Source organism: Bactrocera oleae, chromosome 6 (genome assembly GCF_042242935.1).
Source record: "Bactrocera oleae isolate idBacOlea1 chromosome 6, idBacOlea1, whole genome shotgun sequence".
NCBI classification, from domain to species: Eukaryota; Metazoa; Arthropoda; class Insecta; order Diptera; family Tephritidae; genus Bactrocera; species Bactrocera oleae.
Window position 1 is genome coordinate 29,400,452 of NC_091540.1, and position 14,682 is coordinate 29,415,133.

At 36.2% G+C, this 14,682-nt stretch overlaps 1 protein-coding gene across 2 annotated transcripts in view; it reads right to left on the reverse strand.

The window, feature by feature from the left end:
* Positions 1 to 14,682, reverse strand: part of LOC106620726 (uncharacterized) — a 122,894-nt gene that overhangs the window by 84,858 nt on the left and 23,354 nt on the right. For both annotated transcript variants that reach the window (XM_036368913.2, XM_014239317.3), the window contains exon 4: positions 3 to 1,089. In XM_036368913.2, coding sequence (XP_036224806.1) covers positions 3 to 1,089 — 1,087 coding nt within the window. The remainder of the gene's footprint in view (positions 1 to 2; positions 1,090 to 14,682) is intronic.

The following is a 14,682-nucleotide window of genomic DNA, read 5'->3' on the forward strand; positions in this document are numbered from 1 at the left end:
ACCTTTTGCTGAAGCCACTCTGAATGCGGTCGAGATCTAGCGATATGCGTTTTTAATTCAACATCCTGTATAAGTTTTTTTTCCTTGGTGTCAACTAACAGCATTCGACCAGGTTTCAAACGACTTTTCAAAACAACCTTTGATACATCAACATCATACACACCCACTTCAGATGCCATTACAAGTACATTTTCATTTGTCACATAAAAACGTGATGGACGCAACCCATTTCGATCAAGTACAGCTCCAATATACCGACCATCTGTAAATGAAATTAAAGCAGGGCCATCCCACGGCTCCATTACACAAGATGACCATTGGTAAAAATCGCGTTTTTCCTGCGGCATGGTCTTATCATTTTGCCAGGCTTCGGGGACCATAGTCATTACAGCTTCTGGTAATGAACGTCTGCTGGCCATCGTAAGAAATTCAAGAACACAATCAAATGAGCCTGAATCCGATAGATTTGGTTCAACTACAGGATACAGTTTTTTGAGATTCTCCCCAAAAAGCTCACTCTGCATAACGCCCTCACGAGCTTTCATCAAGTTTACATTTCCTCGTAAGGTATTTATTTCTCCGTTGTGCGCTATAACACGTAAAGGATGAGCACGTTCCCAGGATGGAAATGTATTCGTGGAAAAACGAGTATGAACCAAGGCCAAATAGGTTTCGAAGTTCGGATCTTTGAGATCGGCATAATATTCCCACAACTGATCAGATGTGAACAACCCTTTATATACCACAGTTTTAGAACATAATGAGCAAATATAAAAACGGCGCCCTTCTTTAATTAATTCATGACTAGAACGTTTACGAAGCACATAAATTTGACGATCGAAAGCCTCTTGACTTAAATCTGAAGAGCACCCGAGAAACACTTGTCGCGAAAGTGGTTCCGATTTCCTTGCGACGGCTCCAATAGCATCTTTGTTTGTAGGGACAGTGCGCCACGCCAAAACTTTAAGATTTAATTCTTCTGCTAATTTAGCAAAATCATCTTCTACCTCAAAGTAGGTTTTTTCGTCACAATAAATAATGCCTGTTGCATAATTTCCGAACGCAGGTAAAGTTACACCGATGGCAGACCTGAAATGAATTAAATAATAAATTTAATAACATACATACATACATTTGTTTATGAAATGTTCAATAATTGAATAAAAAATAAAAATGTCTTTTAAAATATATAAATATTCTAACAAATATTTTAACTTTTATATGCGTAAAATTATGTGATTGTATGCTACTGTTCTGTAATTTTGCTTTATGAAATGTTAGCAAAATAGTTTTGTAAATACAATACGGGACAGACTCTAGAGATCTGCCATCAAGCGCAACTGTAATCAAACCCTTTCATTTAAAAACACACATTGAAAAGAAGCGGCATTGGGAGCAGGAAAAAATTAACCGTGATTGGAGAAATGTAATATTTACAGATAAGTCACCTTTGTATTTTGTAATCCCTTGAGGGTGTTTGGCCAAGAAAAGGACAAACATTTATTCAAAGGAGTGCTATCCAGTCTCAAAATGTGCATGTTTATGAATGCTTCTCTGATCATGGGTTTGCGGTTTTAGGTGCTTCACAGAAAACCGGAACGCCGTTAGAATGATAAAATCGTATAAAAAGGGTTTACTGAAGTCAGCTGAAATGCTTTACGACAAAAATATCCATGATTGGATACTGCAAGAAGACAATGAGCCGAAACATAGGAACTGACTTGGCTTTAATAAAAGCCAATATATCAAAAAAAAACCACAAAAAATCCATTTTACGTCAACAAATGATTTCATATGGCTTCTCCAACATACCTGCAGGTAGCTTTCTGTGGAATATGCGGAAAATTTAGTTGCAAGTTGCAATCAAAGATGTCAAGCTATAATAGACAACGCGGGAGATTGGAGCAAGTAATGAATAAACGTCAGCTAGAACAAAACGAATGTATTTTCTATAATGACAATATCTTCCCCAATAAATGCTACCCACACTTTGGAAAAAAAAACGTTATTTTTTTAATGCGTTGTGTTAGCTTCTTAGCAGTGTTTTTCTGATTTAGTTGATGTGGTTTAGACGTTTTTACAGTTTTATTTACGATTTCTTCGCCAGAGTTTCAATCTGTGTTTTGGTTCCTTGGGATTTGGGGAACTAAAAAAAATTAGGTTTAAGGTGTTTAAAACTTTTATTTTGTATTTTGTTTATTGTTTTAATTATTGTATAATACTTCAGGAATATTTAATCAAAATTTCTGGTCGATTTGAGCAAAATTTACAAAATTAACAGTATTTTTATGGCTGTCTTATAAACATTCTACAGGAGATTTTAAAACTTTAAAACGTTTTCTCCACAACTCAAGCTTTCAAAGTAGGTGTTATTCAAAAATTTAGTTATTTTCAATTTTTTTATTAATTTCCATTTTCCAATAACAAATTAGCCGAATTGTTCGCTAAAAATTTACTTTTTTCTTTCAAAGTATTCTAAAAACCTGAAAAATTGGATTTTCGATAAACACTCTTGGCGTTAACTATTATCTTACGAATATACCTCGAAATTTTGGAGGTACGTTCAAATAATTGCTGGTATTTCCATATTTTTAAATATTTCTATGTGTAAATTTTACACAATTTCTTTTAATTTTAATGTACCATTAATTTCAATAAAGAAATTTCAACTGTGTCCTCACCTAGGTTGCGAATTTTTTAATTCAAACATTTTGGATTGATAGTTAAATATATATTTTATTATTATTTATATTATTTAAATTTTTATACTCTCGCAACCTGTTGCTACAGAGTATAATAGTTTTGTTCACATAACGGTTGTTTGTATCACCTAAAACTAATCGAGTTAGATATAGGGTTATATATATATAAATGATCAGGATGAAGAGACGAGTTGAAATCCGGGTGACTGTCTGTCCGTCCGTCCGTCCGTCCGTGCAAGCTCTAACTTGAGTAAAAATTGAGATATCTTTATGAAACTTGGTAGACATGTTTCTTGGTACCGTGAGAAAAAACCCATATCTTGAGATCTGCTTAACCGATTTCAACCAAATTCGGTGGCTAACGTTCTTTTCATGTTTCTATGTCATACTAGAACCACACCTACTTCCCATATAACACCATTTTAAATTCCATCTGATTCTTTCACTTTCCACTATGCAAAAAAATAAAACTTTGCGTGAATAATGCGAGTAAAGTATGCCACCTTGTGGCCAAAAATTGTCTAAATCGAACCAAAACTGTTTAAGCCCCTAAGTACTAAATATGTGGACCCCAGTGCCTATAGTTGACCTTCTACCGAAAATATCAGTTAATCCACAAAGAAGTCTCAAACGAGTATACTATTTGACTTTGCGAGAGTATAAAATGTTCGGTTACACCCGAACTTAGCCCTTCCTTACTTGTTTAATTTAATAGTAAAAATTAATAATTAAATTTTTTATTCCAAAATCAGAATTAAAAATTGATCAAATATAAAGCATTTGATTAGATAAGTTTGCCGAGTACTGAAAGAGGATGGCTCCCGCGAGTTAAGGAACGTATTATTTATCACATTATACCACCAATATCATAAACAAACAAACATCAAAATAATCTTATGTTTCAGTAAACAATATTTATCAAAACAACCTTTTCTCTGAATGTATCAAAACAACACGAAGTACTAATAAGCGAGAAAATATAAATTTTTAACCAATTAATTTTTTTATTATGGAATTTATTCTTTCATTTTAGCCTAGCCTAGTTCTCGAAGGGGCCCTTCTTTTCACTAAAGGACAAAGCAATTTCGTGAAATTACAGTTGGAAGGGTGAGTTGAAATATTTAACTTGCAAACAAGTTTGCATAGCTTTTTGAAAACTTTGTAACTCAGAAGAGCCAGTGAAAAAGTGCAGCTAGACATTTTCTGTACGCTTTTATGAAAACTGTATTTCTGTCGCAGTGTTATCGATACGATCTTTAGCAACACTCGAATGAAATATCAATGAAAAATCGGGTCTGATAAAAATTTCAGTTCTTGCTATTGTACTAATAAATAAATATTGTAGCAAAACGTGTGTTAAGGTAATCAATAGAAGATTGCGCGATTTTACGGACCTCAATTTTGCCGATAATAGTGGAAATTGTCGTCTTCTCCTGGATTTTTTTCTTACCTACATACAGAAGTGGATGAAAATTGCAGTAAAGAAGAAATTTAATTCAAAAGAAACACTTTCTACGTCATTCTTGACAGCGTGATCTGTGCAATGAATAGAAGATTCGCCGCGGTGAGTGACATAAACGAATGGTTCACATTTCTATAGCAGTTCCATAATATGAAAAAGATGAACTCAACCCAGCTGCAAAAAAATTTTGCAAAAAAGTTTTCTGTTGATGCATCTGATAGGTTGTCCAATTAAGCTATTCAACTTCAGAATTCAGAAACCCTTTTTACTCCATACAACTTATTAAATGCCATCAATGCTGGAAAATTGAGAAGACTTTTCCCAAATATTTGCATCGCTTTGAGAATATTTTCTACTTTACCTGTTTCAGTTTCAAGTAATGCACGTTCGTTTAATGCTTTAGAATGGATCAAAATTTCAGGACTAGCTATACCATGCCTAGAAACAGAATTAGCCAAAATTCGCTGCCACCAAAGCTCGAAAAGCTCACTTCTAAGTTCCAAATAATTGAAGATTGGATCATTTTATGCTGTATGTTCAAAAACTTAATCACGATAGTCAACAGATTTAAAATTAACAGTTTTTCATTAATTAGATCGACAAATAAATGTTTGAATGAGATGTTTCTGTATTCTTTTTAACTGTCAAGTCTTTCTATCCCTATATTCATATATTCCGGTATAATCTATAAAAATATTTTTGACTGAGAGTGTATGTATTAACTGTTTTTTACATTATTGGTTTTCAAAATCGTACAAAACAAATTTGTTCCACCCAACATCAACAAGAAACCAAATTTAATACAGACTTGGTGCGAGCATAAGACACTACGTCATATTTGACTTATTCTTCAAAAACATTGATAAAAGATGATTAATAAAATTTATAAAGGATTATATAGTAAACATTCTTGTGGGGAGGCGAGCCCCAACTGGGCCGATTTTTCTCTCGGCGCTCTGGCTGTAGTGGGGTAGGAGATATGTACATTAAACCCATAAGACCCACACTTCTAAGATCCTATGTACCAAATTACAGATTTGTATCTATATTTGGAGATTAGCTATACCACTTTATAGGTTTTCTTGTAATGGCATTTTTTGGGCGTGTCAATAGTCTGATTACCCCCCATCTGCATATACGTAATCTGCAATACACGCGTAAACAAGAATTTACCGTCTCCATGTACAGTAGGACGGACGGACAGTCAGTCTACCGGATTTCAACTTATCTCGTCATCCTGATCGTTATACATATAGTCCCTTCAAAAAGTAACGTTTTACGTTTTTAAACTTAAGAAAAACCTTAGTTTGAGAACGCACTGTATATTAGTAAAATTTTTACGTTTAGGCTTAAATTCGCATATAATTGCACCGGGTGGTCAAAATGCGCTGTCTAAAACCACTTGGAATTTTTCGATTTCGGATTTAAATATCAATGATTTTAAAATGCCACAAAATGTAAGACTTCAACTCGTCAATCGAGGTATCCTTGGCGAATTTAAAAATAAATACCGATTACACTAAACAATTAAACTTTTAAAACATGCTACTGAGTTTTTAAGCGGAGGATCTTGAATTGTCTGACGCCTTATACTGTTAGGTAGAGCGCGGGAGAAAATGTGCTCTTTAAACGTAGTGGACCTTGAGTCAGGTGAAAAAATATGTACAAGATTACTGTCAAAGGAGAAACATTCTTCTGAACAGAAGAGTTGGTGGCCTGTTCATCGGATGGACGTTTGCGTTTATGGGCAGGCTTAAGAAATTCGGGAGAATCATTTAGAAGTTTAAGGATTTGAAGTTCTCAGCCGATTCTATTAAAAACATTGTGCGTCAGCTTATATTTCCTTATGTTATTTATCATTTTTACATTTGTCAGTCCAACACATTTAATATGGGTTTGACTCGCCTTTAATGTTGCATTTCCGGTGCAACCGAGCATTTTATACTCCTGCTGTTTACTAGGATTTAAGCCAGGGAAATACTTTCAGGTGTGGGCAAAACCCTATGCTAAACAAGTAAGGAAGATCTATGTTCGGGTGTTACTTTCGCAATATATGTGGCTCAAGAATTAAAAATTCATTATTCAATGCAAGGATTATAATCATATTTGGGGAATTATTTACTTATACTAGAGATGATACACTAACTATGTCACTACCACATTTTGCTTCGAGTCGAGATATTACTAAAACTTAATTAACTCAAATGATATATATGTAAGGTGATGCAAAAGGGCTAAATTTAATTTATTGGGATCATGAGAAAAACACCAACCAGATGATGAAAATCACTATGTTAGGGATATGAAGTTTAAATCAGTGACATTATTTTAAGTTTACTTTAAACCGTAAGGTGGAAAATCGGAAATCACTACATGGGATTCATTGAGATAAGCGATAGCTCAAGACCGACTAATGGTGGATGATAATGTTTCCACGTAGTTTCGTGAAGATAACTCACAGGCTGATTGACATATTCGGCATAAAGTATGTTCCAGTAACGAAAATCATACACATATAACCATAACCTAATATATGAGAGCTGGGATAATTCGTGAACTAAATTCACACATACTCGATATTATGCTCAATATAATACGATCTCTTAGTTTAGCTAAGATTTCTTACACTTCAAAATAACTCGAACTCCCAGTTGTTAAGATGAATGTGTACTATATAAAAGATACTCAATTTGTTTTTTTATAACCTCAACAGGGTATATTAAAATTGTAACACTCAAAAAGAAACGTCGGAGACCCTATAAAGTATATACCTATACCTGTATATATGCAACCTAGTCCCTCAGTTTTTAAAATATCATTCTGAAATTTTGCACCGGTCCTTTTCTCAATAAGAAGCTGCCATAGCTGCCATATAAACTGACCGAACTTACTTTCACCGATGGAAAGGTTCAAAGTGCCATCAACAAGGCCAAATCGTCCCAATCCATTGGCCCTAACGGAATCAGCAGGTGATGCTAAAACACCTAGGCTCGACGGGAGTTAGTTATCTTACCAAGGTCCTCAACCTGTCGCTGACCACTCTTCAAATACCCGATGTGTGGAAAGTAGGATGAGTGGTCTCACTACTAAAACCTGGGAAACCCGCCAACAAAGGGGTGATAACTCTCCTTTCTCCAGTAGTGAAGACCCTTGAGGCCTTACTACTCCCGACTTTCACTAACCACCTGAGTCTAGCAGACCATCAGCATGGCATACGTAAAGTGCATATCACCACCATAGCATAACGTCATAAACGCCCAGATAGTTCATGGCCTAAACCAAAAGCCACCAGCCAACGCTACTTGAGGACATAGAATAATCAACGCTCCCTCCAGGGCTGAAGCGGTGGTCTATGAAATACCTGAGCGTTCAGCATTCATCCGTACTGTTTCGAGGTCAAAACTCCAAACTTAGAAGAATTAAACAGGAGGTTCCGCAGGGCGATGTCCTCTCCCTGCTACTGTTTAATTTCTATATCTCGAAACTCCCTCAACCACCAGAGAAAATCCGACCTTTCTCTCTTCTTCTCTGCAAGGAGCCTGACACTCTCCCCCACTAAATCCACTGCGATTATTTTAACAAACTGGACGAAGGAGTGCAGACTGAATCTAAACATTTCAGTCGATGGCATTAAAATTTCGACGGTCAACAACCCTAAAATTTTAGGTGTTACATTCGACAGCCTGTGCTCCTTCACTCCTCACACGAACGCGATAACTGCCAAAGTACAGAGCAAATAGTACAAAATCCTCAAATCGATTGCCGACAGCTCTTGGGGAAAATACAAAGTAACTTGGCAACTTACAAGGCAAGCGGCCGGCTGGTCTTAAACTACGCTGCACCAATATGGCCGCCTGGGTGTAGTGAAACGCAGACGAAGAAGCTTCAGACAAGTCACTGCACCCCGGACTATCACGGGGTCCTCCCCTCATCCTTCAGATGATCTCGACGACAACCAAATTTAAACTTATCACAAAAGCGGGGACTAGATAACCGTTACAACAACAACAACCAAAACCGATCAAAATCAATATAAAGATCTTTTTAAACTCATTTATGCTATAAAAACACACCTCTGAATGATATTATAGCTTCGATGCAGCCGAAGTTAATGTTTTTTATTGTTCAATTATAAACAAAAAACCAGAAGCATAAACAAATTTTATATCACAGCTTATTTCATGCAGTGTACTTTTTAATAAAAATAAGTTAAATGATTTATTTAAAACTTGTTTAATATTTAGTGTGATATCCGTTAGCTTTTACTACAGCTGCCATGAACTCAACCAGTTTTTTTGCACTTTTTGTTCCCCATTTGTTACACTCTTCCAAACTTGCACTTATTAGTTGTTCCTTATTACTTATGCAGTGTTTACGGATCATGCCGGATGACTGGGCCGGTGGATTCATTCGATGTGGATGCACCTAAGCCAATTTGTGTTTAGGGTCGTTGTCCTGATAATACGGGAAATTTTGAAAATTTTTTATTTCTCGGCGCTTTGGTGTAAAATTTATTTTAATATAGATCAAATTTCCAAAGCAGGCTGCAGATATACAAGACGCGTTCCAAAGTAAACAGGACTTTTAAAAAAAAGACAGAACAAATGGTTTTATCAGCAAAATCAATTAATTTTATTCAAAAAAGTCTCCTTCTGCTTTAATACACCTTTTTTCACGGTCCAAAAGCATTTCGAACGAGTGTTTTAGCTCGTTGCCCGGTATGGTCGCCAGTATACCAGTGCAAGTCTTTTGAATGGCCTCCACGTCTGCATAACGCTTTCCTTTCATCGGCAAATGCATTTTTCCGAAAAGGTAGAAGTCGCACGGTGACATATCAGGTGAATACGGGGAGTGGTTGATTGATAAAATGTGATTTTTGGTCAAATAATCGGCCACAAGCGTCGATCGATGAGACGGCGCATTATCGTGCAACAAACGCCAACTTCCATCTTCGCGATATTCGGGCCGAACACGTCGAATACGGCGCACCAAACGCTTCAAAACTCCAAAGTAGAATACCTCATTAACGTTTTGGCCGGGTGGAACAAATTCTTTGTGAACAATACCCTTGGAATCATAAAAACAAATCAGCATTGTCTTCACTTTTGACTTCTCCAGGCGCGATTTTTTGGGTTTCGGCTCATTTCTCATTTATGTCCTCACGACCACTTTGAAAACGTTTGAAACCACTCGTGCACTCTGCTACGGGATTGGCAATCATCGCCATAAACTTGTTTCATCAATTGAAACGTTTCAGTAAAAGTTTTACCAATTTTAAAACAAAATTTAATGTTGGCTCTTTGTTCGAAACTCATTTTCACACCGATGACAAAAACATACTGACACTTAAAACGCAATAACTTCACTTCCAATAGATGAAATGTCATGAAATTTTTACTGGAAGTCGATAAAGGATAGCAGATTCTAACGCAGTAGTCGACATATAGATGGCGCCACTATAGTTTACTTTGTAACTTTTTTACTGTTTACTTCGGAACGCACCTTGTACATGCCAATACCATAACACTGCCCCCACAGTTTAACAGTTGGCCTGATATTACATCTCTTAATCTAAGTATTGGGTTTCCGCCACACGTAAGCCATTCCTTCCGAGCCAAAAAGGATTAGCAAAAATTACTTTGTTCCTGAAGTTAAAATCCTCGGCTTTGCTTCTTTCGGGTTTCTCTCCATTGAAGTCATGCGTATGTAGTACCCAATTAACAGTTTCAGCACAAAATCATTTTCCTAGCTCCTCCTGAACCTCTGTGGTTAATTTTGGAGACGATAGCCTGGGATTTTCTTTAATTTTTCGTAGAATTACGCTCAATTATATTTTGCACTGTCGCAGTACTTAAAAAAGTACTTAAATTAACTATCTAAGCAACTTTTTAAGTGTTTTTCCTTTTTTGAAATGGTTTATGACCGATTCCCGCTGTTTGATCGTCATACGGCGAACCATTTATCTGATATTAGTGCACAGATAACGCGACCCTCCAAAACACACTAAACCTGGCTTGAAACCTATACTGAATGCCAACTTTAAAAAATTAAAATTCTACTACACGTAACTGGCTTTCGCTACAACATAGACTAGTACGTGCATAAAATAATCTGTAAGTAAAATTTCTGAGAGGCAGCTGTATGCAAGCTTTAGTAGATGTAATACTGTACTTTTACGAATTTTACTTTGCTTGCTATATTAATAAGGCATTGCATAATATATATTCATTATTTTCCATTTTATGGCATATAAACAGATAATATTAATCTGCATTAAACACGCTGGGAGCCACTGTATATGGTGGCTCGGATTAATATGGGCCCAATTTTATATATTTTTGACATCACGTCATACTACTACCAGATAAAGGTGCTTCCAATTTAATAAAGATAACTCGCACGCTGATAAAGTCAACCGAAAGCTAGAAAGTTTATACATTAATATATTTACAAATGTATTTAGACTCGGGAAAGTATTTTACCTAGTTTTTGGGATTTATTGTATCAAATTAAAGTTTTATATCTTAATTATAGCATTTTAACGGCATTTTGTGGACGTGGCAATGGTCCAATTCCGCACATTTACAATACATTCTTATGGTGCAATAGAACACGTGTACTAAGTATCAACAAGATTCTTACTTTTTACTCAAGTTATCGCTTGAACCACCACCACTAGAACTATGAGAACATGTAATATCTTGCCTGGCATTACCGGTGGTCTGATAAATAGCATAACTGGCGACCTATGCGAACTCTCGCATCAGACAATCTGACCATAATTATCTCAATCGAAAATCCCCGGCTTTATTTCTGCGAAAAATCGTACATTCGATAACTTTAACAGAGCTAACTAGGTCAGCTTCACAGAATTCACCGAGAACACCTTCGCCACACTACCCATTTCTACGGATGTTATCGTTGATGAATGTCAATTCCGCAAGGTGATCGCTGCTGCTTCTGCTCGCTTTATTCTGGCTGGAAGAATCCCTGAGATAGGGCCCAATTTCGAGCCGAAGTAGTTGCTTTAGCAAATGGGCGCGTCACCTTACGCCAGATCGATCCCACTGATTCCCACATGAGGAATCTCAATTTGGAGATTCTGCAACTGGTAGATCAGCATAAGTGGGCGAAAAGGATAGAGGATCTGCAACCTCTCCGCGGGTGGGAGCAAGTTATAGACTACTGCCAAAGTCCTGTCCAATCCGAGAACACATGACACCCAAGTTGAAATTTAATTCGATGGCCATTACTTTTCTAAGCCGAAGAGATGCGCAAGCCCCTTAAGCCTACAATTTAAATAACGTCCTTCGACGGACAGAGAAAAGGAACGTGTTACCCGACGGTTGCGTCGACGAAGAAGTTCGAGTACTTCTCGCATACCAGATATGTGGAAAATCGGAAGAGTTTTCCTACTACTGAAACCTGAGAAACCCGAAAATCGAAGAAAGTCATATCGACCAACATACTCTCGTTTCCCTAGTAGTAAAAACACTTGAGACCTTGCTACTCTCGACCTTCACACACCATCTGAGCCTAAAAAACCACCAACATAGCTTCCTTTCCTGATTTTTCACTTTTCCCTAATCAGCGCTTACGCACTCGCTACAGCAATAACAACAACCAGTTTGGTACCCTGAGGGTTATCTCTGTAAGATGGGAGTTACATATGCATATTTGCGATTATAATCAAAAGTAATGAATCAAATTAGTCTATATATGTTTGATTAACAGTTGACTTTTGCTGTTGTTACTTTATATAATGACGTATTCGAAACATTAGCACATAAATAATTATCAAATATAAAAAACCATAATACACTTGCACACTTGTAAGTAATGATATGCTTTTCAATAATTATATAAGAAATTTAATTTAATAATTAAGCATCTATCTATAAAAAAAAAAGTTTGAGAATACTTACAGTTCTTTGACTCATTTATGCTATAAAAACACACCTCTGAATGATATTATAGCTTCGATGCAGCCGAAGTTAATGTTTTTTATTGTTCAATTATAAACAAAAAACCAGAAGCATAAACAAATTTTATATCACAGCTTATTTCATGCAGTGTACTTTTTAATAAAAATAAGTTAAATGATTTATTTAAAACTTGTTTAATATTTAGTGTGATATCCGTTAGCTTTTACTACAGCTGCCATGAACTCAACCAGTTTTTTTGCACTTTTTGTTCCCCATTTGTTACACTCTTCCAAACTTGCACTTATTAGTTGTTCCTTATTACTTATGCAGTGTTTACGGATCATGCCGGATGACTGGGCCGGTGGATTCATTCGATGTGGATGCACCTAAGCCAATTTGTGTTTAGGGTCATTGGTCATTGTCCTGATAATACGGGAAATTTTGAAAATTTTTTATTTCTCGGCGCTTTGGTGTAAAATTTATTTTAATATAGATCAAATTTCCAAAGCAGGCTGCAGATATACAAGACGCGTTCCAAAGTAAACAGGACTTTAAAAAAAAAAGACAGAACAAATGGTTTTATCAGCAAAATCAATTAATTTTATTCAAAAAAGTCTCCTTCTGCTTTAATACACCTTTTTCACGGTCCAAAAGCATTTCGAACGAGTGTTTTAGCTCGTTGCCCGGTATGGTCGCCAGTATACCAGTGCAAGTCTTTTGAATGGCCTCCACGTCTGCATAACGCTTTCCTTTCATCGGCAAATGCATTTTTCCGAAAAGGTAGAAGTCGCACGGTGACATATCAGGTGAATACGGGGAGTGGTTGATTGATAAAATGTGATTTTTGGTCAAATAATCGGCCAGAAGCGTCGATCGATGAGACGGCGCATTATCGTGCAACAAACGCCAACTTTCATCTTCGCGATATTCGGGCCGAACACGTCGAATACGGCGCACCAAACGCTTCAAAACTCCAAAGTAGAATACCTCATTAACGTTTTGGCCGGGTGGAACAAATTCTTTGTGGACAATACCCTTGGAATCATAAAAACAAATCAGCATTGTCTTCACTTTTGACTTCTCCAGCCGCGATTTTTTGGGTTTCGGCTCATTTCTCATTTATGTCCTCACGACCACTTTGAAAACGTTTGAAACCACTCGTGCACTCTGCTACGGGATTGGCAATCATCGCCATAAACTTGTTTCATCTATTGAAACGTTTCAGTAAAAGTTTTACCAATTTTAAAACAAAATTTAATGTTGGCTCTTTGTTCGAAACTCATTTTCACACCGATGACAAAAACATACTGACACTTAAAACGCAATAACTTCACTTCCAATAGATGAAATGTCATGAAATTTTTACTGGAAGTCGATAAAGGATAGCAGATTCTAACGCAGTAGTCGACATATAGATGGCGCCACTATAGTTTACTTTGTAACTTTTTTACTGTTTACTTCGGAACGCACCTTGTACATGCCAATACCATAACACTGCCCCCACAGTTTAACAGTTGGCCTGATATTACATCTCTTAATCTAAGTATTGGGTTTCCGCCACACGTAAGCCATTCCTTCCGAGCCAAAAAGGATTAGCAAAAATTACTTTGTTCCTGAAGTTAAAATCCTCGGCTTTGCTTCTTTCGGGTTTCTCTCCATTGAAGTCATGCGTATGTAGTACCCAATTAACAGTTTCAGCACAAAATCATTTTCCTAGCTCCTCCTGAACCTCTGTGGTTAATTTTGGAGACGATAGCCTGGGATTTTCTTTAATTTTTCGTAGAATTACGCTCAATTATATTTTGCACTGTCGCAGTACTTAAAAAAGTACTTAAATTAACTATCTAAGCAACTTTTTAAGTGTTTTTCCTTTTTTGAAATGGTTTATGACCGATTCCCGCTGTTTGATCGTCATACGGCGAACCATTTATCTGATATTAGTGCACAGATAACGCGACCCTCCAAAACACACTAAACCTGGCTTGAAACCTATACTGAATGCCAACTTTAAAAAATTAAAATTCTACTACACGTAACTGGCTTTCGCTACAACATAGACTAGTACGTGCATAAAATAATCTGTAAGTAAAATTTCTGAGAGGCAGCTGTATGCAAGCTTTAGTAGATGTAATACTGTACTTTTACGAATTTTACTTTGCTTGCTATATTAATAAGGCATTGCATAATATATATTCATTATTTTCCATTTTATGGCATATAAACAGATAATATTAATCTGCATTAAACACGCTGGGAGCCACTGTATATGGTGGCTCGGATTAATATGGGCCCAATTTTATATATTTTTGACATCACGTCATACTACTACCAGATAAAGGTGCTTCCAATTTAATAAAGATAACTCGCACGCTGATAAAGTCAACCGAAAGCTAGAAAGTTTATACATTAATATATTTACAAATGTATTTAGACTCGGGAAAGTATTTTACCTAGTTTTTGGGATTTATTGTATCAAATTAAAGTTTTATATCTTAATTATAGCATTTTAACGGCATTTTGTGGACGTGGCAATGGTCCAATTCCGCGAATTTACAATACATGCTATAATTACAATACATACTTATGGTGCAAT